Source organism: Cryptosporidium parvum, chromosome 6 (assembly GCF_000165345.1).
Source record: "Cryptosporidium parvum Iowa II chromosome 6, whole genome shotgun sequence".
In the NCBI taxonomy this organism is placed as follows: domain Eukaryota; phylum Apicomplexa; class Conoidasida; order Eucoccidiorida; family Cryptosporidiidae; genus Cryptosporidium; species Cryptosporidium parvum.
The window spans coordinates 1304471-1331087 of NC_006985.1; the positions used below are offsets into that span (position 1 = coordinate 1304471).

The window sequence follows — 26617 nt, forward strand, 5'->3', positions numbered from 1 at the left end:
ATTTAATACTACAATAAAATTCAAATATATTTATTCAATATTATGGCAAAATAAAAGAAATCTAACCAATTTTTTATAGATCTTTTTCCAAAGTATCAGTTTGTGTGTATCTTGAAAAACTAGTAGTTGAGCATGCAAGGTAAAGCATTCGGATGTGTGGAAAGAAGCATTTTTTTTTTTTTTTTTATTAAAGGTTGAAGCCTTATTAAAAATAAATAATTTTAAATCAATAAGTATACAAACCTTCTAATATTTAAATTAAATAACTCATTTTTTTTTTGAAAGACACTGTTTTTAATGAATTTAATTAAATATTTACACACAAGAATTACACATTGTGAACCATAATTATTGTTGCATGCAATTATTTTTTTCAATATATTTAAATTTAAACAATCTTAAGAATTATGAAACTAATTTCGTTATTTATTTTTGCAATTTTATTATGTCAACTTAATATTTATTCAGTTTTAAGTAAAGATTTAGATGAATTGGTTGGAGCAGTTGGTTCTTTGAATGTCAATACAGGATCGAAAGCATCTGCTAGTCTCAATTTACAGGGATGGCCTAGCGCTCAATGTATACGAGATGCAAAAATTTTTGGAGATGATGGAGAAATCATTGAATCAAAGCTTTCAGGCGTTAGTAAGAAAATGTTTGTTGAACTAATTATCTTATTTATGCAAATGAAGGTCTTATCTAGAGTATTGCAGTTGAAGGAATTATTTTTATCTGATTTTTGGTTAGAAACAAATGGAATTCTAACTGAAAAGGTATTAATTAGTAATATTTTTTCCTATTTGAAATCAAGATCTACAGATGAACTAAAAGATCCAAGAGCTGTTTGTTTATTTGAAAATTTTGGCTCATTTTTGGATTTATGTTTCCCTGGTTTCGAAAGCGTGAGTCGTGAAACTGATAAACAAATGAAGGCCATTATTCAAAATAGAGATAAAATTACATGTAATAATCCAGGTAAAGCTCTTGTATTATTTTTGTTAATTTTTGATGAAAATGGGAATAAATCACAACAATTTTTAATGCTTTTCTTATTTATATGTACATTTAGAGAGTTTTCTGGTTTATCTTTTTCAGAAGGATTGGAAAAAGTTTTAAGAAATGAAGATAACTCAAGGGAAAAATTAATTAGCATTTCTGGAGATACATTAAAAAATCCAATTAGTTTGCTTTTAAAATATAATTCTGAATATTCAAGTGAAAGAAAAGCGAGTTGTGGGGATGTAGCTCCTATTCAACATCCATTGAATCTTTCCACAATAAATGTTCCAACATTTGGACTAAAATTATGTTTTGCTTTATTAGAATTGGTTTTTGTATCGACATCAAAGTATGTTCATGCATTTTTGTTGCTTTATCTAGCTTCAAGATTTAATACACCAGAAGAAATCATGTTGGCATTTGAGTTGATAACTTTCTTATTAAGATCTGCAACCGATTTTGAAGAAGCTTCAGCACTATTGCTTTATGATAATCAGTTATTTCGAAGTTATTCAGATAAAGTTTTGAGATCGCATAATATCGATATTTCAAATTTGAAGGAATTGTTTGGTATATGCTTAGAGGCAAAATCCAGACATTCAAGATTCAGTGATATTATTTTACAAACAGACTATCAATTAAAGTCTATGAAAAAAAAGGGAAAGAGAAGGAAAAAGATTAAATTATCAAGGAAATGAGTTAAGTTTTTGGGAGTATTTTCTATGAATGTCTTTTTTAGTTATATTTTTTGTTGGAATTTAGTTTTTTAAATGATTTGAAATTATCGCATGACAATCAGTACGCATAAATTACTAAATTTTTTAAGTTTAGGTAAGAATGAGAAAAAGAAATAGTTGAGAAAAGAAGGAAAGAGAGGAAAATGGTTAGAAAAGTAGGAAAGGATCAATCAAAGTAATTTTATGCATACATGTACAATTGCAATAAAGTCAATGGAAAGATTATTTAAAGAAGCTGAAAAAAACAGAAAGTTGATTATCTCTAATAAAATTTGTTTATATTATTTTTACAAAGAGAATAAAGAAAGAGACAAATAGTGACGGCAATCTTTTAAATTTGCTTACTTTTTCTTCATGGTTAGGAGTTATTGCATACAAAAACAAAAAAATGGTATTTATATCTGGATTTGAATTAGAGATAAGACCAAAAACAAAAATTGGAGCTCAAATACCTCATTTTAGCTCTAGTTAGAGTTCAAATTCTTGTTTAAGTCAATTTTAGGGTCAAGCCTAGGATCAAGGAGTAGACATTCAAAAATGAGAATACTGAAATTTGATAAGATTCAGTACCTGATCTTCCATGTTCAAACAATGAGCAAGGAGATTCAACTACTTAGATAAAATTTTTAAAATATTTTTTACTGATTGATGATTAGAAATAAAGTTTCAGAATGTTTCGAGGATAAAAATGTAAATCTTGAAGAAAAATTAATTGATTTATCTTTGATTATTGAAAATTCAACTGAAGATAAAATATTAATTGAATTAGGAGGTTTCGTTTTGATCCAAGAATTACATCTGAAATTTATTTCAAATAAAACTGGAAAGAATTGATCTATCTTTAATTAATAAAGAAAAAATCGCTTCTTAAAATTCTTAATAAAATTTTTAATATTATTTCCAAATTAAAAAAAAAACAGATAGGAAATTGAATTTTTTTTAATAGTTTGAATAAATTAAAATATATGATTGAAGCAAATTATTCGATTGAATAAAATTAAATTAATTCCGTTATAAAAATAAAATATTAATTAAAATTTGAAAATTTTATTTAGATTATTTATTAAGCAATTAAAAAGTTTGGAATAAAATTTAGTAATTTAAAAGATAAAAAAATAGTTCCAATAATATTTTTTTTTATTAAAAATTTTCTACATATTTATCTTTATTAATAAGAAAATATATAAAATTCAAAAGTTAGATTTTACTAATTCACTTAATATTATTATTTTAGTTTTTATGACTTAAAATAAATAAAATCTGCTCCTTTTCGTTTAAAGTAAATATTAAAAATATTAAGTGAATTTCCAAATAAATTGGATTTTATAAGAGGAAGATGTATTAGAAAAGTAACTAAAAATAATTAAAGATTTGAATTTATAGTGGATTTGGTTAGTATATCATTATTATTATTATTATTATTATTATTATTATTATTATTATTATTATTTCTACTATTAAAATGATAAATAAAACAATTAAATCTCTAATAAAGTATCAAAAGTTTTAATATTTTGAAATTTCTCGGGAATTAATTTAATATTTTTATTGCGTTTCTTGTTATCGTGGGTATTTTTTCTCTCTTTTTTTCAAGATATTTGTTAAAGTTAATTTAACAAAAGATTTTCTTAAAAGCAAAGATATTTTGATAATATTTTTATTCAGACTCTAAATCATCATTAATTTTATACTTACTACAAAACAATAACAAAAATATTAATTTAACAATTTTTAATAGCAACAAAAATCAGTAATAAGCAAGAAAGAGTGATGATAATGTATTTTTAAATTAGAATATTTCATATTATTATCAATATTAACAATATTATTACTTTATATTATATTTTATTATTATATATTTCAAACTTCTCTTTATTTATCTGCAAAATTAATGAAATATTTTCTTTTAAACTCGAACTCTATAATAATGGAAATCGGAAATTTTACTTCCCGCAATTAATAAATATTTGAATTAAATTATTTTTCTTCATTTTATTAAAAATTGTTTCTCCCTGTTAAATCATTAATTTTTGTTTAATTCTTTTGTTGATAAATATTATTAAAGGTTAACTTAATAAATTTATAATTGAATAAATTCATAGTCAAAAGATTAATTCACTTAAATTTGCTTGATCTAATAATAATAATAAATCATATTAAACACAAAAAAAAAAAATTAAAAAAATTAGATGATAAGAATTACAGTAATAGAATGATATATAAATTTATGTTAGAAATAATAGTTATACTTGTATCGTGTTTTTTACAATAATTTTCAATTTAAAAATCTTTATTCAAATATTATGATATACTATTGAGTTGATAGTAAATTGAAAACTATAAATATAATTATTTATATTATTATATAATTTATGTATTAAATTAAAAAAATATGATAAAATTATTATTACTAATAAACGAATATGAATTCAATAGTAAATTTTCTTAAATTAAGAATTGTTGATAAATTAGAAATAATGTAACAATAAAACAAATAAAATAAAATAAGAAAAAAATATTATTTGGAAAATACATTTATTAAGTTGGAATAATGAACCTTTTTTTATTAATAAGGATATTAGCATTGATCTTATACTAAAAATATGTTCTTGATTATTTTTTAAGGAGATAATATTCAATAATTTGCAAATTTATATTAAGAGAATAATCATTTTCAAATTTGTGTAAAAATATTTATTTTTCAAATCAATTTTTTTTCAAAAAAAACATTTATAATTCATATAGCAACAATACATCTTAATATTATCTTTATTTTTTTTATCATTGTTTGAAAATGGTATTAAAAATGTTTAGGAAAAGACATCTACATAATAAGAATTAGAAATTATATACTAAATGAGAAATTTTTAAGTATTGTTACAAAGAATTAAGGAGTTTCGAAAATAGGATAGGAAAATTAGTAATTCTGGCAGGATTTTTACAGTAACACATTAAATATTTCGTTTATCATCTCTTTATTCTATTATTAACAAAACAAGTGTCAAGAATATTTCTTTTTTTATAACTTGGGTAATAAAGATAGAGATTATTCTAAATCAGTTACACAAAAAATATTATTGGATAAACTTTATTCCAGTTCTGAATATGAGTAATATTATGATAGAAGGAAGAAATATTTATTAGATTAAAAAAATGTTTAAATAAAAAAAAAGTTAGACTTTAGTGGAAGAACAAGTAATTCTATTAGAAAAAGATTTTAAATATTAAACATTCTAAGACTTAAATATGGAAGATATATACAAATTTTGTATAAGCAAATTTTTTTTCAGATAAATAAAAATCACTTCCACAACTTGATCAGAGATAATACTGGTGTTAAAAAAAAAAAATTAATAAGTGAACTCAATATATTCTTAAAAAATTGAATTTTAAAATATTTAATATTTTTAAAGTTAATAACTAATTGAAGTTAAACTATATTTAGAAAAGTAAGAAAATTTAAAGCTTTGGCTCATAAAATCAAAAATGATTATAATTATTGAATAAAATTGTAACGAATATAAATAAAGCTGTACAAATAAGGAATTATAAATTTTAATATTTTTAAACAATTATTAATTAAATAGTTTTTTAATAAAATAAATAAACTTTAATAAAATCAGGATTTTAATTTTCGGTTCTTTTTCTAAACAATATTATTATATTTTTGTTTGGCCTGCAACAATACTTTTTGAAACTTGAATTGACCTCAATAAGAATTTTAAAATTTGAAATACATGAGAAATAAATTTAAAAAAAAAAAGAGAATAAAAAAGCGAATAAATTTGACTAAATCAAGAGAATATACGCATGTAAGACATTTTAAATATTTTATTATAACATTTTTTTAATATACTATATTTCACATAAATGAGCTATTATCCATTGTATAATAATAATAACACTAGAATACAGTTAGAATTATTTTAAATCATTTTTTCTTTATAAATTCTATAAATTATTTTGGTCTAATATTATTAGTATAAATCCATATTGTCTAAACACGTAATAATAAAGCACACGGATTACTTACAAAGTTGTGATTTTAATAATTTTTGGCTTTATATTTTCTTAAAAAAATAAGAATATCAGTTTTGAAGTAGTAATTAAGTCAATTAGAATATATTGAAGATATCAAACAAAAATGAAATATATAAAAAAGTGTTAATTTATTAATAAATTTAAGATTGCATGTAAATCATTACATTGATTATATATTCTGATATGTTTAGTATTAAACAAGAAATCAGACGAATTGAATTTAATAAAATTTTGAGAAAAATTTGCTAGATTATTAATGATGTTTTTTTTTCAGAATTAGATTACCGAATACCATACAATAATATATTCAATTGTCTTAAATAGTAGAAGCTAATCTTGAAATTCTTAATAATTAAATTTCTTTACAAAATTATCGGTTTTATTTTTCTTATTAAAATCATACTTTATTTTCAATTTCAAATAAAAATTCAAAAAAAATCTCTCGCAACAATCACTGGGTTTTCAGAAGTATCAAGGGTTGATTTTTTGTTTAAGCAAAATTTCTTTAATTATGATTGAATCTAAAAAAAATTATTTGTTCCAAAATTCAAGTATATTTCCATCTAAATTTTTAATATTTTTGTCAAAAGAAACAAGATAAAGACAAATTCCAGATATATTGCTACAAATGTTTTTTTTTTGTATGAAAAAGATAAACTAACTGTTTTTGTGTATAAATTTCACAATAGAATTTACTTTTAATGATTGAAGTTGGAATTTTGTTAAAATATAATTCTTAAAATTATTATTTTCTACTATATCATGCATCAAAATTGCACTAATAACATTTTCTGATTTCGAGATATGTTAAAAGTAAATTTTAAAACCTTTTATAGAGAGGATCTGCCATTATGATACAAGGAAATTTCAAATGTTTTCCAAATTCAAACATTTATCTTGAATTTTATCTTTAAAGTTAGAATTTGAAGAATAAAAAGAACTAAAATATTTGTTAATTTTTTTTAACTCAAAAATATTGGATAAAATAAATAATCATTTTTAAGTAAATGTTTAGATGAGAGTTTATTAATTATTTTTAAAGATTGTGTTGGGTCTAATTTCCGTTAAAAAAAAAATCCCAGTAATTTTTAATTTGTTAAAATTATTTAGTAAGATGGTTAAACTCATAAAAAAAGATAATTCACAGTCTATTTGGGATTATAATGAATATTTCTTATTTAATAATATTGCGTAAATATAAAATATTATTGCCAAATTCTGATTTAAGAATTCGGTTTTTAAAACAGTTTTTAAGGTACTTCTTTTTCTGATCAAAAATAAGTATTAATGATACAAGTTGAAAAATTAGATATAAATACTTGCAAATTAGAAGAATTTGTTTAATTTCATCTGTAGACCTAGTAAATCTAAATGATTTTGGTTTGTTATATTAAGGTTGAATATGAACTTTAAATATAAATTAAGGCTTCATAAAATGTGGAGTAAATTTCACAAAAATATTTAATATTTGTCTCAAATAAAAAGATAATAATTCAAAAAACAGATAGATTTAAACGATGTCTAATGAAAAATCTGAAATTCTATATTCAAAAAAACAATAGGAAAAATGAATCTAAGTTTAATATTTGATTTAATAACATTGCTATTAATAGCGAGATAATAAAAGAAATTATTCAACTTTATAAATTATTTCCGATTAAAATTAGAAAAATTGTTTTTATAATCAGCTCTGTATTTTAAAATTGTCTTAGGAAGCTTAATGAGAAGATGCTTTTTTATCAACATGATTAGATTAATGAAAAAATCACTTTGTAATTAAAGATTTAATTTAGATGAAATAATATTATACTTTTCAGGTTTCAAATTATATCAATGTTAGTTAATAATAATAATAGTCAAGAATTTAATTGTTTTTGAAAATTTTCAAATCGAATATCTATTTACTATATTTTAATCAATAAAGTTAAAGAGTATTGTTTGAGTAATTATCATATCAATTTTCAGTTTCTAACTAGAATTAGTTGCCACAAAATAGTTAGTTTTGAATCTATCTATGCACTTTATGATATATTGTATTGTCACAATGTTCCAGAGCTAGAATTAATTATCAGTAGTTACTTGAGACATAATTTATTGATGAGCAATTAAATTAAATTCATTGCGACAATTATGATAAAGGAGATCTTCTGATTTGCAATTAATCATTAAATAATTATCTAGAGTTTATTTTATATTTCAAGTGCTAAATCTATATAATTGAATATAATATCAAAAATTTCTTTTCTTGATTATAAATTTCCTTGGGGAAGTATTAATAGTTGTAAATTTAATGCAGAAAAAAAGGATAATAAAAAGTATTTTTATAACTCCATTTTAAAAGATTGTAATTTCAAGATTTGTAAATACCAAATTATTTTCATGTATAATTTATTGTAGCTTAGATATCAATCTTATCGATTTTAAATAATTTTTAAGACTTCCATTTTTATCAAAAGTAAAAAATTTTCAAGATCTAAGATTCTATTTTTAGATATATAATGGATAATATGTTTTTTTTTAATTAGCAGTATCAATTTCAAAATCTAACGAAGAGAAAGTTTGTAATTATCAATTTTTGACCAATGCTTTTGAATAGATTTAAATAAATATCTTAAATTTCAATGCTAAATGAATTGACTAGAAAATTTTTATTTTTAATGCCTTAAAAGTATTTGCCAACAAAGCARGTTAAGTTAATTTATTCTAAACTGTAGTTTCTAGCCAACATATCATTCTCTTAAAACTGTATTCTTTTTTTTTTTAATTTAMTAGATTTATCTTTCAAATTAATTCTCTGAGATTCTGGAGTCATTTCCAAAGTTTTCAAACTTCCACATATAGATCTTATATATAAAAAGCTCATTTTATCTAAAATTTGTCACACAACTTGTAATGAACCTATTTATTTCTTCTTTTGACAAAAATAAAATTTATTTTCAATTTCCACAGGCTCTAGTAAAATAATAATCGAATAAAGATAATAAAAAAAATTCAGAAAACCTTAAAAGACTTTCTAAGAAATAAAATGATTGGGTAATAAAATATTACACTGTTTTGTTATTTTATATATAATTATGTTCCTATAAATCATTGAGCATTTCAAATCTAATAAATGGTATATGTCCCAGGCAATGAGTTGGAGCAGGAAAATTATTTGGATTAAAATAATTCTCCATCCTGAAAACCTTCTTGCAAATACCTTTTTTGAATCTCTTTAAAAAATTGAAAAAAAATCTGTAATTCATTTTTCAACTAAAATTCGTAAAGATAAATTTAATTTTTTTTTTTAGTTCAATAATTTGCCATGAATTCTTTTTAATATGGATTATTTTTATTCACAAATATCATTGAATTAAATTTAAAAAACTAAAAAAAAAGAGAATATAAGTAAATTGGAAATAAATGTATTATTTTTCACACATTTTTATATGTAGAATGACTTTTTTTTAAAGTATATGTTGTACTCCAAAATCATTTTTAAATAAGTTTAGGAATATTTCTTGAGTTTAAATTAGAAAAGCTGTAAGAAGATAAAACTAATAGATATTTAAAATATATCATTTAAATAATAATGTTATATATGACAATGATTCTCTGTAAATTACTTTGAAGTTAATGAAAAGTTAAAATAAAAAAGGAAAAAAAAAAATTAAGATTATTATTTTGAAAATGAATTGTAATAAGATGATTAATTGCATTGAATTAAATAAGCTAATTTATATTAGTTTTTATTAGATAACTATATTAAAAACAATTAAAAAGAGAATAACTTTATCTAATGATTGAATTAATTTCTCTTTGAATAATCTGGAGAAATTAAATTACAGTTTTCAATATTAAAATTAAATAAAAAATTATCAAAAATTATTTGAATTTTAAATGTAAAAAAATTGATTAATTTAATTAAATAAAAATAAATATTGAATTTATTAATTTTTTAAAAAATATTTTACCGAATTTCAATTAAATATTGTATTATTTTAATATTAAAAAATAAAAAATTTTCAGTTATTTGATACAATAAAGTTTGTTAATTAAATATTATAATTCAAATTATAATTCATATTTTTATGATTTTTATATAATTAATATTTTATATATAAATTCAAAAATAGTAATTTTATGAAATTTCGAATGTGGAGAAAATGAAATATTAATGAATAAGCCTTGTTATTAATGATTATTAATGAGATAAAAGAGTAATTAAAGTATTTTTTGATTAAAAAAAATATAATAATAAATTCGACAAAGAACATTTAAAAAAATCTTAGAGAAATCTGATTTAAAGAATAAGCAAATCAAATTCCTATAGGGTAGTTGGAAAGAGAATTACCATATTCATAGAAGTGATTGTAACCATTTTCAATAATAATATATTTCTATAAATATTTAAATTAAATTTATTTTTAAAATTCAATTAGAAGAATAATATTAGATTTTTAAATAAACAATTATTTCTGTATTTAATAGTTTTATAACTATCAAAAATAATTGTTTTTGTTAGAAAAATTCCAAATGTTCATTGAAGGACTAAAAAAAAAAAAAATACATAGTTAAACATTGAATTTGATTTTTTGTTCAAGATTTCAAATATTAATACCAATTAATAGCTCTGTATTAGTCTTATTAGCTAATATTTTAAAAAAATATTGTTTTAAGAAATTTAATATTTTAAGAGTCAAGCAACCACTTGAAACATATTAATAGTTGAATCTACCAAATTTACAAATAAGAACTTCATTGTCGTTTACAGTAAATTTGTAATCCTATTAAATTTTTATAGCATATTCAGATTAATAGAAAGAAAACAAATGCTTATGTCAGTTATTTTTTAATATCCATAACTCATTTTCATAGATTTTGTGATAAAATCAATATTGCAAAATATTAGCGGATTTAATATATTTCTGGTTGTTACAAACGTTAGAGTTATTGGGTTCAATATTTAAATTCAAACTTCTGATAAAAATCATACATTTTGATATTTCTTGTAAACCGTATTTAACGCTAATACAATCAGTCTGTTTTAATTATGTAAATACATTTATATTATTAATCAACGTTTTCTGAGTTATTTTTATTATTACTTTAACATCTTTGTGGTTAATTTATATTCTCCATAAGTAACAATAAGCGAAATTTTATTTTTGTAGCCTGCTTAGGAATAATGAATTATATTGTTATAAGATAAACAAGAAAAATCTTACATACGCATATTTTATTTTAGATTCGGATAATTGATAATAAAAGTTTAACAATATTTTTCCTTATTCAGTCTTATAATTAAAGGATTTTTGACTATTTGAAATGAAATATTCGGTTCCCTGGATTTATCAATAAAGTAACTGGTTTTTTTATGCTATATGTTTAATTGCTCATACTCCTGCAACAACACATTAAGTTCTTTTGAGTTCATTATATTTAAGAACAAAATTTTTTTTGAGAAGAGGGGAGAATTAAAAAGTAACTTAATAAGAAAATAATATTTAGGTCGTAATTTATTTCATTTTTTTTTCAATTTTTAAAACGGAACAAATAGCAAAGTCTTCTACTTAAAGGCAGATCCTTTAGTTTCGAACTATTTTTTCAATGATTTTTTTTAACAAACAAATTGAGAATAAAAGGAATTTTTGTTGTTTAATTAAAATTATATAATAAAAATGAAATTGGAATATATTTCACTTAGCTTATTAAACAAAAGTTAGGTTTTGAAAATAATCAAATTAAAAGATTTTTTTTTTTAAAAGAAATGATTGAATTAACATTATGAAAAGTTTACATATATTTATAATTTACAAACATCATTGATTGGTAAAGAAATTATATTCTAATCCAATTCTATAAAAAATTAACACAATAATGGTCGGTTTGTAATAGTATATTTGTTTAAACAATAATCATTTATTTTATTGTATTAATTATCATCATCACTTTCTGATGATTCATATGTATATGGACCATGGTTAGATTGATTGCGGCAGAATACACAAAATGGTTTCAAATCTGGTCCAGAAAAAAAGCCAAGTCTACAATGAGGAGCAGAATTACATGGATGAGAGTAGTATCCAGTAACTTGAGGTCTAGGAGGTTTATTACCACAATGAAACATATCATTAAGGCATTCCGAACACTTTTCCTCTCCATTTTGAACAATAATTATTGGAGAAGAGCAAGTTATTGGGCAAGAGGACTTGAAATAATTTCTGCGATTACTTGGAGGAGAATAAGGCCCATGAGTGCAAGAATTAGAGCAATAACAACAAACTAATTGTCCACTTCTCTTACTAATTCTACAATTTAAACCTTTCCCACCCGACTGGTCACATGGATGACAAAAAAATGGATCACATTTTCCTAAAGGAGCTCCATTAGCTGAAATTGAAGAACTAACTCCATTTTTAGGTTTTTTCTTCCTTCGAAAATTTTGAGAACTTGCTGATAATTTTATGTATGAAATTTCATGATAATAATAATGAATATGTTGTATTAATAATATGTTATTATGAATTGTGTAATAAAAATCTTGTAGAATTGTTGATATGAACAAACAAATAAAATAAAAAATTTTCATAATTATGATTATTAATATCGATTTAATAATACAATGCTGAATTTTTTTTAAAGCAATAAATATATATTGATTTATACTCTCTTTTGATTTACTATATCTTGATGTCACGTCTGTGATGAGCAAAGAAATGTCTAAAAAAAAAATTAATTTATGCAAAAACATATATTTGTATTTTAATAATAGTTAAATTTATTATTATTATTGAATAATAATAAAATAATAATAAATTTACTAGTTCGTGTTCACGAATATATATAACTGTATATTATCTGAATTCAAGTGGTTCCATATATTGATATTTTTATTATTCTTATTATGATTTTCTGTTTTATCTATTTAATATTCCATTAAAATTTAACAAAATATAAAAAATTTGTCTTTACATCTTTGTATATTAGTGTCATTTATTTCTAGTAACAATCATTTGATAAAAACTAATGTTTTTTTTTCATTCTTATTTTTGATAATTAATGTGAATGGATGAATATAATTCTATTAAAATAATTCAATATAGATAATGAAAAACAAATTTTGAATTAAAATGAAAATTTTGAATGGAAATTAAATATCTTAAGACAAAATTTTTCTTTTTATTATATAAATAAATAAATAAATGAAATTTTATATTTAAATTTATGAAAATTTATTTTTGAAATATTAAATTCATATTTATAATTTAGTTTAGATATTTGAATTATTATTTTTACATCAGTTTAGGATTTTAGGCAATATGAGGTATTGATAATGTAAGCAAATAAAGAGGAGAAAATATATTTTATTGTAAGACTATGCGTTAAAAAATGATAATAATAATATAGTGAAATAAACTGATAAAATTCACAATATATATTTTATGTATTCAATTCTCATATTATTGTATTACTTTTAATATCTAACAAGATTATATTGTACTTTTGAGAAAATTAAAAAGTAAATTTATTCTCTGTTKRRGTCTMAGTAGAAAAACTATAATATTTTAAAACATGATAGAAATTATTTGTTATTATTGTATTATTGCCATTTTATTTCTTTCTACAAATTATTGTTTTATTCCGTTTCTTTTTTTCAAGATATAATAAAAAATTTAAAGAAAATTTTAGTAAAGAAAGATTTTGTGTAGAAGAAAATTAGAAATATAATAGTATCATAAAAGAAAACAAATTATAAATTTTGGATATGTTTTTATTTTGATATAAAAGTAGTATACTAATATAAGAATTATGAATTAATAAAGAATAACGAAGGAAAAAGAAAACAAAATTAATCAAATTGCAAACAAACACACAACTATAACAGTATTTATAACAAAAATGAAACTAATAGTAATGTACTTTAAATTTAATATTTGATAGTCATTGCCAATATTAATGATATTCATTTAATAAAATGTATTTTTTTTACTTTTAATATATTAAAGATTCTCAAATTAATATTTTAAGTTTAGTAAATATAATATAAATATTTAATTATGCTAGTGATAAATATTTTGAAGATAATTAAATAATAAAAGTACTGTTAACTTTTATTATTTATACAATTATTAGATCAAGTTAATTTAAACAAGCACAAAGTTGCATATGAAAAAGATCCTTAAAAGAAAAAAAATCAACTTTCATTAAGAATAAAGTTATGGTAAAATTGTGACAATTGTAAAATATAAAAAATAAACGTTAAAGAATATGTATATATATAATTTGTTAAATTTATATTTAGCTAATTATAATTAATAAATGAATAAATATTTACAATACAATTTAAAAAAAATTACTGTAAAGAGTTTATTTAATAAAATCATTTAATATGTTAAATTAATAGTTATATTTGAGTTAATTTTATGAGAGTAATAAATTATTTAATTTTTTTTTACTAGTATTAATGGAAAGAACGAACTCTAATTATCCGCCATATTCCATAAAATTTGGAAATATTAGTATTAGACTTCATTTATAATTATGATTATTAATTTTCATATTTTTAAGATTTTCAATTTTCATAAAATAATTAATTAAAACATTTGTATAAATATTGTTTAATTACTTTTTTTTTGTTAATGTAAAATGAATAATTAAGGATGTTTATAAAAAGCAAAATTTTACTATTATTTATTTACTTTATGTTTTTGTTTGAAAATGTAACCGATGATTTTTTGGTTAAAAAAGAAATTTCATTAATAAAAATTAGGAATGAAATACCAAATGAAGGCTCTTCAAGTTCTGGTAATAATAATTCTGAAGGTTTGAGTAGAGGTAGAAAAAAGCCTGTGCTTAGGAGTATGAGAACATTATCATTAGAAGGTTTTGAAAAGTCTTCTCATTGTCATCATCCTCATAAAAAAAAACATTGTCATGATAAAAAACAAAACATTGCTTATCAATATATCCCTGGTGAATCATCAGGGAAAAAAGTTATTTTCCATGTGCCGACTCTAAAAATGAAAGATCCAGATGATCCTGAACAAAATCCATCTGATATGCCATCAGATGAGCCTCATAATTCTGATGATGAAGAATCATGCGATGATGAAGATGCTGATGAACAACCATGCGATGATGAAAAAGAAGAAGAAGAAAAATATCAGAAAGAAAAGGAAAAAGAGGAAATGGAGAATAAACATGATCAAGTAGATTCAGGTCGAAAACGTCAACATAAAAGAAAAATAAGAAAAAATAAAAACAATTCAAGGCCAAGAGGTTCTGGAAAGCACTTTTCAGAAAAAATATGTGGTCCATGCAAAAATATTAATATGGAAGATTTGGAATAATTGCATATCAATATTTTTGGTAATTCAGAGTATAAAATTACTCAAATGTGTTGTTAATATGATTATTATTTTATGATTTTTTTTTTAAAAAAGATATAATTAAGAATTAAAAGATAATTATAATTAAAGAACAAATTTTTCTAAGAAGAGATTTATTCTGTAATAGTTTTGATATAAAAGAAAAAAAATTTCGAAGATGTTTTGAGAAATTTTTTTTTTTTTAAATTCAGATCCAAGATTAAATAAAAATAATAAATTATATAATTAATAACAATGCTTGTACTTATTTAGATAATGCGATTTTTTTTAATAATTTTTTTTTACTTTGTATTTGGGAAAATGATCTTTAATTGTTTATCCGCCATATTTCGTAAAATTTGGAGAAATTGGTATTAGACTTCATTTATAATTATGATTATTAATTTTCATATTTTAGAGATCTTCAATTTTTATAAAAGAATTAATTAAAAATGTGTATAAATATTGTTTAATTAGTTTTTTTTAAATGTAAAATGAATAATTAAGGATGTTTATAAAAAGCAAAATTTTACTATTATTTATTTACTTTATGTTTTTGTTTGAAAATGTAACCGATGATTTTTTGGTTAAAAAAGAAATTTCATTAATAAAAATTAGGAATGAAATACCAAATGAAGGCTCTTCAAGTTCTGGTAATAATAATTCTGAAGGTTTGAGTAGAGGTGGAAAAAAGCCTGTGCTTAGGAGTATGAGAACATTACCACTCAAAGGTTCTGAAAAGTCTCTTCATTGTCATCATCGTCATCATCATAAAGACAAGCACTGCCATGGTAAAAAAAAACATATTGTTCATCAACATATCCCTAGCAAACCAAAAGGAAAGAATACGATCCGTCTTCTTAGAGCTTTACGAATGAAAGATCCGGATGATCCTGAACAAAATCCATCTGATATGCCATCAGATGAGCCTCATCATTCTGATGATGAAGAAGAATTATGCGATGATGACGACGATGACGATGACGATGATGACGAAATATGTGATGATGAAGAGGAAGAAAAACGTCAGAAAGAAAAGGAAAGAGAGGAAATGGAGAATAAACACGATCAAATAGATTCAGGTCGAAAACGTCAACATAAAAGAAAAGTAAGGAAAAATAAAAATAAGTCAAGGCCAAGAGGTTCTGGAAAGCACTTTTCAGAAAAAATATGTGGTCCATGCAAAAATATTAATATGGAAGATTTGGAATAATTGCATATCAATATTTTTGGTAATTCAGAGTATAAAATTACTCAAATGTGTTGTTAATATGATTATTATTTTATGATTTTTAAACAAGATATAACCAAGAATTAAGATATAATTATAATTTGCTCTTTAATTTTCCAAATATAAATGTGGTATTAGTTTCGATATGAGAAAAGAGAAATAAATTCTGGGGTCGTTTTTATTTAGATACATGATTTTTTTGTGTTTTATAAAAATTTTGGGTTACATAATTAATAATGTTATTTGAATTGATTTTATTAATGGTATTTTTTTCTTTTAGTATTTAGGAAAAATGTTAATTGTTTCCGTCATATTCCCTCCAATTTGGAAATAATAGTAGTAAATTTTTTTATGCTAATAATTATTAATTCCTATATTTTAAAGTTCTTCAATTTATATTAAAAAACAAATGCATTTACATGAAAAAATTTGTTTAAGTTCCAAATTATATAATATTATATTTTATAAAATGAAATTCACAATATTAAAGACGGAAAATATGATGGAGGAAAAGTGGGAAAAAAAGAATAAAGATTAGATTGATAATGAAAATATGAAAATTCAAAACTCAAAAAAAAAAAAAAATTATTGTTATCTATCATCAGGCCTTAATCCTCTCAATCTAGAAAGACCGGTTATCATTGCCTCTTCTAAATTTTTAGCAATAATTACTTTAAATCTGAATACGTTATTTGTAAGTATTTTAAATTCTTGAATGGAAAGTTCAGCAGAATCAACTTTATATGTAACATCATCTGTTGAATCTACCATTCTTATTGTACAATTGTTATTATCCACATAACATTTCATATCTCTAGGAACAGGAACAGCATATACTTTGTCAACTCCAATTTCTTTAAATGTAGCATAGCATCTAGCGATGGAAAAGAATTCATATACATCATTGGTTTTAACAGGGGGCATTCTAATTTCAGTGTCGATCAAAGAAAATACACCAATAAAGTCAACACCATCTTGCCCAGTGCTTTCGCAAAGTTGATCACGAAAAATATTAAAGTTTTCAGGTACAAGTGTTCTATATTTAGAGTTATAATATTTGGGTCTATTTGGAATATTTTCATAATCATAGTTTTTTACAACCACTTGATTCAAGTCTTTTTTGTATCCAAGCTTTTCTTCAAGAATCTTATTTGTATTAATAGAATAAATATGAGTATCAAAAATAAATTTTAGTCTTCCATTTTCATTATCAATAATTAATTCAGAATTTTGATTATTGACTGTAATTATGTAGAATTTATAACTTTTATGATCGAGCACAATTAATCTTTCAAATTTGTTGGGTTGACATCTAGTTCCATAATTAACAAGAAAAGGAATTCTAAATTCTTCCCCACCTTCTTCTAGAGTAACTACAAGAAATTCTTGATTACTAGTTTCATCATCAACTAATAATTGTGTAGTAGCTGGCTTTAACTCTCCTCCAGGTGTAGGTTTTTTAAATAAATTGGTCATAATTACTATTAATTTGCCAAAAAAACAAGTTTTTATTTATGAATAAATTAATTTCTTTTTTTTAAATAAACAATGTTTATTCTATCTAGTTAGATTTTTTTTTTTTTTTTTTTTTTTTTTGCGGGATTTCAGATATATTTTGGGCTTTGAAAGTTTTTTAAAATTAAAAAAAAAAAATATACTAAAATATTATTGATTTAACAAAATATTGGTTAAAGTTCATTTACAATTTAGTGCCAAATTTTTAAATATTTTTTTTAAATTTTATTGTTCATTTTCATGTTGCTAAGTTGTTATAGAAATAAGAGCTAAAATTTCTGTGTTTTTTAGAAGTTGATATCTTTAAGCGCCGAATATAAGCTGTAGGAAATTTAACTTGGTTGAAAGTTAATATACCATTCTTAGGTTTAAAAATAATTAGTATTTCTCCATGATTGCACAATTAAAGAAATATTACGTTGTATAGTAGAATTGTAACAACTTTGAATTGGTATATTGTAGTTTATTGAGCTAGATTTAAATGCTTATGTAATTTCAGTAACAATATCATTTGATTCAATTTTTTTCTTTTTTTAATTTTTAAATTATTTAAAAGATGATTATTTAAAGTAAATTTTTAGTTGTTAGAAATATAATAGTTTATAGGTATTATGTTATAATTAAAACTTTTATAGATATTGTAAATTTAGATATTTCATATAAAATTGATGAAGTTACACATTGCATACAAAATGTACTAAACGATATTTTTGTTTTTTTTAATTTGTTGACTACTTTTTATTGTTATTTTATTTACTTGATTTCACGAATAATTTTGATAAAATAACTTCTCAAAGCAGATTTCAACGAAAGTAAATATATTAATCGAAATGTCAAAAAAAAAGATTTTTTTTTTTCTACATTTTTTCAAGTAATGAATACGTTTTCATTAATGGTATTTCTTCGAAACGAGATTTTCATTAAAATGCTATATGTAGAAGCTTTTATACAGTAAGTATTGTTTTCTACTTTTACAATAAGCAAGTAGATAGAAGAATTTTTTTCATTCTTTTCTTATCCTAAAAAAGCATCTATTACGTTGAAAAATCTTTGATATATTAAACAAAAATATTAATTAGTAGATTGAGATATTGAATATATGATAAAATTAAGATTTGTAAGAAAAGAAAGAAAAAGAAGTATTAATAATATGAATATTTGTAATATAAGTATATTTAGATATTTTGTTAAAGTAATAGAAGAGAAAGAAAATAAAAATGAAATAAAAAAATATAGAATGAATGAATATTTTTTAGTTTAAATAATAATGATAATAAGCAATATATTAGAATTTATTATTAATTAAAATGAAATAAATATAATATATTAATAAAGGTGATTGGGGTTATATGAATGAGAAAGATAATAAATGAAATATATTATGAGAAGATGAAATGTGAGACATGAAAAAAAAACATTTATATTATATTTTGTAAAAGTTATAACAGATTATTATTAATATTAATATTGCAAATTGTAGTAATAATATTAGTAATAGTATTATTAGGACTAGTAATAGTAAAATTAACATATAAAAAATATTTTTTTAATAAATTATTGGTAGTGGGGTAATAGAATGACTAATAAGTATATTTTTTTTAAATAGTTTTTTTGTGTTAGTAAATAGTTAATAATTTTTGGAGTAGATAAATAGAACATAAATAATAATAATAATAATAATTTAATATAGATATTAGAAATGAGATATAATTTATTTGCAAAATTAGAAAAAAATACAAAAAAAAATTTTCAAAAATAGTAATATTTAGCTTTGTATTAGTATATTTTAAATAATGAATATTGCAGAAAATTAATATATTAATAGTATTGATAATGATAATGGTAGTTTTTAGTATCATTTTTTTAATAATTTTAAGAAAATGACAAGAGTTTGGATAATAAAAAGAAAAAAAATAAAATATTGATTTTACTATATATATTAATATTTTGATATTAAGATAATGTTAAATTATAATTTTTTCTTTGTTCTTTTTCTTTTTTTTTTCTTTYCAGCTTTCTTTTCCTATATTTGATAATAATATATTAATTAAATACTTAATGGTAATTTAAGAGTAGAATAATGATGATGTAGAAGATTGTAATGACTTATATTACAATTTGATACCTATGAGATGAAAATAGCGTGGATTCGATTTACTATGTAATTAATTTGATTAAAAAGTTTAGATTTAGATTTTAATTGTAATTTAAATAAATTTTTCTTTTTTACTTTTAATTAAAAAAAACTTGTCAAAATTCAGCATAAATTTACTTAAATTATTTTTCCTAGATTTGATTTTATATTATTTTTTAAATGATAGAAATAATCAGAAGAATTTAAATTTATCTCAAATAAATCTAGTCTAATTAATATAAAAATTGAGTACTTCATATAATAGTAAATAAGTTTTTTTTAAATAAATTTAATTTAAAGTATGAATTAAATTAATATGAAAATTTATACTGGAAGTTACTATTAATAATGTAAGCTATTTAAAAATTCATAATATTACTATATTATTTATATTTCTGATTAACAGATAATATTTTATTGTGGTTTAATTTGATCTGACATTTTCCTTTATCAATTAAGAAAATTTTACACCAAAAATGTGCTAATTAGAATCAAAAATAACCTTTACAATAGATTATATTTATTTTTTTTAAGATATAAAATAGAGGTAATTATTTTAAACAAATGTTGTAAAACTAATTTTAATAAAAAAAAGATAGATTAAACAACTGCACTACTCATCTTTCATGAATTTGAGTTGGCTATATGTTTTTATTTCCTCTATTTCAAATAATGATTTTTTTGTATGATCTAACCTTGTAAAGTTAAAAGGAAGATATTTTTGTATTTGATCAAGTTTATTTTCGTGATGATTTGTTTGTATTGCATATAAGAATAAAACAGAATTAAAATAAATTTGTTCAAACCACTCCATAAATTTTTTAAAGGATAAGAATTCAATAGAAAGCCAGCTGTTAAAATGCCCACTAATATTTTTTTTAAGAATTTTGTAATTAAAATCATAAGCAATATCTTTAATAAATTCAAAATTAATATAAATAGCTTCTACTGATTTTTTTGATTTTTCAAAAATTTCTGGAGTAATATAAGTAGAGTTAGGATGAAAATAACTTTTCCAAAATTGTAGAATATTTTCTGACAATATTTGGATATGTTCTCTCGATTGAATATTAATTCGTGCTACAACTGACTCTGCATGAGTATTTATTTCAAAATTAACTTTATATGCGATATTATTTTCATTATAAAATACTTCATCCAGTTGAGAGCAAATAATAGATTGTAATACTTGTGAGTTTACTTGATTTTTAATGCTATTATTACCAATGAAGACATCAAGATAAACTCCATTAATAGTTTCAAATGAGGAATTTCTTTGCATAAAAATAAAAAATTTGGATCTATTATTTAATGAAAGTGGATCTAAAATCTGTATATTTTTTAATTTATCATCATCATTTTGAATATACTTTTCAGATATAAGTGGATCTGGCAACAAGTCTAGATCAAAGATTCTACTAATCACTTTTGCGTACATTGAATAAGATTTACTATTGGATGACCACCTTCTTCTAGTAAATATGGCTTTAATAATGTTCCATATGTATGTAAATATACTTTCTTGTTCTTTTTCTGGTAGAAAGTCTGACAAAAAGTGTTCTAATGTACGTGTTGCATTAATAGGATGAATGTTTCCTACAAATACACCTTTAAGATTGAATTTTTTAAAATAAAAAATAACTAATTCAATAAAATCAACATAGCTTAACTCATTGATTGATTTTAATAATTTTGAGTTAGATTGGTCTTGATTATAGAAAAGTTGATTATATAGTGAAATATAAATATTTTTAATCTGATTATTTTGAGAAGAAATAATTTCATATTTAATCTCTTTAATTGCATCATTAAAGCTCTCTTCATCCGTTGATATAAGATTATTTAAGATTTTCGAAATTTTATTAAGTTCATAATCTGCAATATTATATGAATTAGAGTCAATTCCGATTGTTAATGAGAGTGGAGCCCAGGTATCTATAGAAAAAAAATTAAGATCAATAGTGAAACGACTTATATCATTTGATTTAACCAGGTTATACTGTTTTTTAATTAGTATTTGAATAATTTTAGTGTAAAGATAAATAAACTGTGATTTTTTTAGAGAAAAGAAAATGAAAGTCATCATTTAATGTACTATACGGGNAAAATAATAGATATACGAATCATAACTGATTTAATATCAATANGGAAAGTAGTAGAATTGGATCCAAATAGTCATAATATTNCTTCATTAAATAATTTAATGCATTGATTGGGTTCAGGGCTGTTGAATAATTCCATTGCTCTTTAGTAGCCTGATTGGNAGTATTTTATTTCGTAATGTTACTAACTTGATTTGAATAATCAGGATGTATTAAATTAGTAGTATTACTAGTAATGTTAAAGTAATTTTTGAAATTTTCTATTTGATTTTTTTTAATTAGTTTGATTAATGATTCGTTTGTATTAGTAATATAATATTTAATTTTTGTATAATTTTCAATTTTTACATACTTTATATTAAATTCAGTGTTAATTAGTGATTTATACTTTTGAACAATTTTATTATTATTTTCAAAATGATCAAAAAGTTTGTTAAACTTGTTAGTATTAATTAAAATTAACATATTTTCTGGTTCAATTTCAGATAAAATACTATTTATTGTGTTTTCATTAATTTGATTAGTTTCTATATTGTTAATAATAACATATTTTGGCATTAATTTATAGTTAAAATATTTATCTATAATTTGATTATTAGGAGAATCATCAACGTAATTATAATATTGTTCGTTTTGAGAGTGATTATAATCTTGTAGAATTTGTTCAAATGATATATTTTCTTTAATATATATTATAGCAGAGTAAATTTCTTTTAAAATATATTCAATATTTTTAATTCCATTAATTGTCAGCTCTATGTAAATTTTAAATAAATTGAATTGAATTTCTTGTGTATAAAAATGACATTTAATATCGTTAATAAGTAATTTTTTGTTTAAATATTGAAATTTATTACTATTCAAATTATGATTTATGTATTTCATAATAATATAAATAATAATAAGTTTTTCATTTCCATTTAATTTTGTTTCAAATGGCAAGTATAAAGTGATTAAATTTTTTTTATGAATAGATTCAGCAAAAATGATTTTTTTTTTCAAATATTCATATGGATTTGTATGATTAAAAATAATCTCTTCGTCAAATGATTTAAGAGGTAGTTGTTTATTTTGAATTTTTGAAAAATATTTGATAGCAAGATTAGTTAATTCATCTATAGATTTATTACTTGTAAGCACTAAAATCATTTTGTTAGAGGAGTATTCATTTTGATAAAATCTGATAATTTCATTTCTAATGTCAATTTCTTTTAATATAGGCTCTAGTTTAAAAGTTTCATTATTATTATTATTATTATTAGTTAATTTTCTGATAATAGATAAATTGAAGTATTCCTGTTTCTTATAAATATCATTTTCATGATTAATATTAATTATTTCTTTTTCAATAAAGTGTTCATCAAATAGAGGATCTATAAAAGATTGAGAAAATCTATCTAGAGCTTCTTCAATAACATTAGAGTTAATTTTAAAATAATAACGTGTATATTCTAGATCAGTAAAAGCACTTGTTTCTCCAAAATGAAGATGAATAAATTTATAAAAACCGTAAATTTCCGGGTATTTTTTCGTGTTAATAAATAGTGACTGCTTTAGTAGGTGTGCTAGTCCAGGAATATATTCGGGATCATTATGGCTTCCGACTTGAATATGGAGAGTACCATAAGTGTGCTTTCCTGGTCTACTAATAAGGAAAACATCAAGTTCATTATTTAATTTAATAAATCTGTACTTATTTTCCGTATAATTGTGTTTGAGAAATTGATTGTTATCAATAACTTCTTTAATGTATTTTTCATGAGATAAGTAATCTTGTATGCTGGCGGTTTTATTTGTAAGTGAGAATATACAATGTTTTGAATGTAAATTAAGAAGATTAAATAACAAGATAAAAGTGTATATTATTGAGATATTTGTCATTTTGTTACTTTTACAGTGACATTTAAGTTATAAAATTTTTTATTTGCCAATATTTGACAGTGAATGGTTACAGGTACAATCTATTTACTTTAAGGCGGGCAAAGTAATTATTTTAAAAATGAATAGATTTTTTTTTTTTTTTTTTAGAAATATATTAATTTTTTTAACTTTGAAAAAACAAAAATTAATAGATTAACCTTGATTAAGATAAAACCATGATTGGATTAAACAGATTATAAAATGCAAAAAATAAATATTAAAGAAAATATTGAATTTTATTCAATTTATTTTGACAATAATCAAGAAATAATATATTAAAAAAATAAATAATTAGAAAAAAAAAATCATAAAAGCAAAATTGATAAAAAAATAACTTACAATAGAAAATTAATAACTAAAATTAATTTTTATTATTTTAATAAATTGTTTTATTATTTTTTTTTAACTAGAATGCAGGAGAAAAAACGAACTTTTATTCTTAATTTGCAATATTCTAACAAATACAAAAATTATTAGATTTTTCTTCAACGATCATTATCAATTCCTATATTTTAAAGATCTTCAATTTATATAAAAGAAATGATTGAAATTTTTTTTTTTTAATAAATATTAAATTATTATTTTTATTAGTCTTTTTAAATAATTAAAGATGGATTGAAAAAAAAAAAAAAAAAATTATTAATAAATGTATAATTAATAAATTTTGGATTACATTATGTATTTTCAATTCACTATATGTTTTTATATTTTTATGATTGAATAAAGAATCGGAAGAATTGAATTTAGTAAAATTTTGTGGAACATAGTTTGATAGATAATCAAGAGTAACTTTCTCTTTAGAATAAGGAGATTGAACAGCATGCAAGAATATATTAGAATTTTTATAAATATGTTTGAGCCAATGAAAAAATTTATGATATTTAAGTTTTTTTCACAAAATGGATAGTTTTATTTTTCTCATTAAAATTATTTGTTTGATCTTGAATTTTAGATGAAAAATAAAAAAATTTTTCAGTTACATCAATTTCTGGTTCATTGTGAGTATCAAGAATTGATTCTTTAGCAGTATTAAATGAAGTTTCCTTAATTTTTATTGAATTAAAATAAAATAATTTATTCCAAAATTTAAGTATATTTTTAGCTAAAATTTAAACATTTTTTCTATTAGAAACAACATAAAGATAAATTCCAGATAAATGGCTATTTTTTCCTTCTTCTTGTGTGTGAATAATATATCCAAGTTGTTTTTCCAAACTAATTTTTTTTTTTTTGTAAAATAAAGTTGAAATAATTGAAGTTAGAATTTTAGTTAAAATATAATTTTTAAAATGACTATATTCAGTTATTTGCATGAAAGCAGCACTGTCATAATTTTTTGATATTTTATAATAATAAATCTTGGAACCTTTTTTAAGAGAGAATAAATCTAACATTTAAAAATTAAGAATTGAATTAGAGGATTTCGTTGAAAGTAAAGAATTTCTTAAATTTTTTTTTTTTTTTTTTGGGAATTCAATTGGTGATTTTGATTTTCTATTTTTCCAGTAAAAAATTGATAGAGAAAATAAAAGAAAGAAGTAGAATATTCAATCATTTTTTTGATTCATAAATAATAGATAAAAACAAATTATCATTTTCCAGTAAATAGGTTGATGTTGGTTTATGAATTAATTTTAAAGATTGTATTGGGTTTATATTTCCATAAAAAAATTCCTTCAAATTGTAATTGGTCAAAAAGAATTTAGAAAAATGTATGAACTCATTAAAATCAATAATTTCCAGTCTAGATTATTGCTTTTCTAATGTAAATTATTGATTTAGAATAATTTTATTGTGCATAAATAAAATTTTATTACCAACTTCTGAATTAATTTGTTTTTATTTTTTTTTTTCAAGATGTATTTTAAGATTTTCTTTTTCTGATATAAAATCGGTTTCAGTGATATAAATTAAAAAATTTGATATAAATACTTATAAATTGGGAATAATTAGCTCAATTTTATCAGTAAAACCATATAATTGAAATATTAATTGATTTCTTATGTTAGGATTATAAAAAAATTTTACAATATCAATTGAGGTATGATAAAGTGCGAATTCAATTTTATAAAAATGTTTTTAAAATAGTTTGTCAAATAAGGATGAGAATAATTCAAAAAGCAAATAGATTCCAACAGTGTCTAATGGGAAATTTGAAAATTTGCTATTAATTATATTGATGGGGAAAATGAATCTAAATTGAATACTTGATTTAAGATCATTGCCATCTTTAGAGGGATAATAATAGAAATTGTTATATTTCAAAATTTCTTGCTGAGTAAAATTGGGAATATTATCGTTATTACGAGCTTTATATTTTTTTTATGGTTTCTGAGAGTTTAATAGGAACTTCTTCTTTATCAATATTATCACAATTATTAGAAAAATCATTAGGTATGTAGGGATTAGGTTTAGGGTTTAGGTTTAGGGGTTTAGGTTTTAGGTTTAGGGTTTAGGTTTAGGTTTAGGTTTAGGTTTAGGTTTAGGGGTTTAGGTTTAGGTTTAGGTTTAGGTTTTTAGGTTTAGGTTTAGGTTTTAGGTTTAGGTTTAGGTTTAGGTTTTGGTTTAGGTTTAGGTTTAGGTTTAGG

At 21.1% G+C, this 26617-nt stretch overlaps 7 protein-coding genes across 7 annotated transcripts; 3 read left to right on the forward strand and 4 right to left on the reverse strand.

The window, feature by feature from the left end:
- Nucleotides 1-407: 407 nt before the first annotated feature.
- cgd6_5460 (conserved hypothetical protein) lies at nucleotides 408-1697 on the forward strand (the record flags this gene model as incomplete). Its single annotated transcript, XM_625310.1, has 1 exon — nucleotides 408-1697. One exon carries the CDS (start codon nucleotides 408-410, stop codon nucleotides 1695-1697), a length of 1290 nt encoding a protein of 429 aa, XP_625310.1.
- A 9994-nt stretch (nucleotides 1698-11691) lies between these two features.
- Nucleotides 11692-12510, reverse strand: cgd6_5470 (hypothetical protein, signal peptide, transmembrane domain with N-terminus; the record flags this gene model as incomplete). The annotated part of the gene is made up of 1 exon (XM_625311.1): nucleotides 11692-12510. The coding sequence occupies one exon, from the start codon at nucleotides 12508-12510 to the stop codon at nucleotides 11692-11694; it is 819 nt and encodes a 272-aa protein (XP_625311.1).
- Nucleotides 12511-14419: 1909 nt separating this feature from the next.
- On the forward strand, nucleotides 14420-15109 carry cgd6_5480 (conserved hypothetical protein; the record flags this gene model as incomplete). Its single annotated transcript, XM_625312.1, has 1 exon — nucleotides 14420-15109. One exon carries the CDS (start codon nucleotides 14420-14422, stop codon nucleotides 15107-15109), a length of 690 nt encoding a protein of 229 aa, XP_625312.1.
- A 526-nt stretch (nucleotides 15110-15635) lies between these two features.
- cgd6_5490 (conserved hypothetical protein) lies at nucleotides 15636-16340 on the forward strand (the record flags this gene model as incomplete). Its single annotated transcript, XM_625313.1, has 1 exon — nucleotides 15636-16340. The coding sequence occupies one exon, from the start codon at nucleotides 15636-15638 to the stop codon at nucleotides 16338-16340; it is 705 nt and encodes a 234-aa protein (XP_625313.1).
- A 609-nt stretch (nucleotides 16341-16949) lies between these two features.
- cgd6_5500 (hypothetical protein) lies at nucleotides 16950-17834 on the reverse strand (the record flags this gene model as incomplete). The annotated part of the gene is made up of 1 exon (XM_625314.1): nucleotides 16950-17834. The coding sequence occupies one exon, from the start codon at nucleotides 17832-17834 to the stop codon at nucleotides 16950-16952; it is 885 nt and encodes a 294-aa protein (XP_625314.1).
- Nucleotides 17835-20620: 2786 nt separating this feature from the next.
- cgd6_5510 (telomeric insulinase-like protease with signal peptide) lies at nucleotides 20621-22093 on the reverse strand (the record flags this gene model as incomplete). Its single annotated transcript, XM_625315.1, has 1 exon — nucleotides 20621-22093. The coding sequence occupies one exon, from the start codon at nucleotides 22091-22093 to the stop codon at nucleotides 20621-20623; it is 1473 nt and encodes a 490-aa protein (XP_625315.1).
- Nucleotides 22094-22277: 184 nt separating this feature from the next.
- Nucleotides 22278-23990, reverse strand: cgd6_5520 (peptidase'insulinase like peptidase'; the record flags this gene model as incomplete). The annotated part of the gene is made up of 1 exon (XM_001388322.1): nucleotides 22278-23990. The coding sequence occupies one exon, from the start codon at nucleotides 23988-23990 to the stop codon at nucleotides 22278-22280; it is 1713 nt and encodes a 570-aa protein (XP_001388359.1).
- Nucleotides 23991-26617: the final 2627 nt, after the last annotated feature.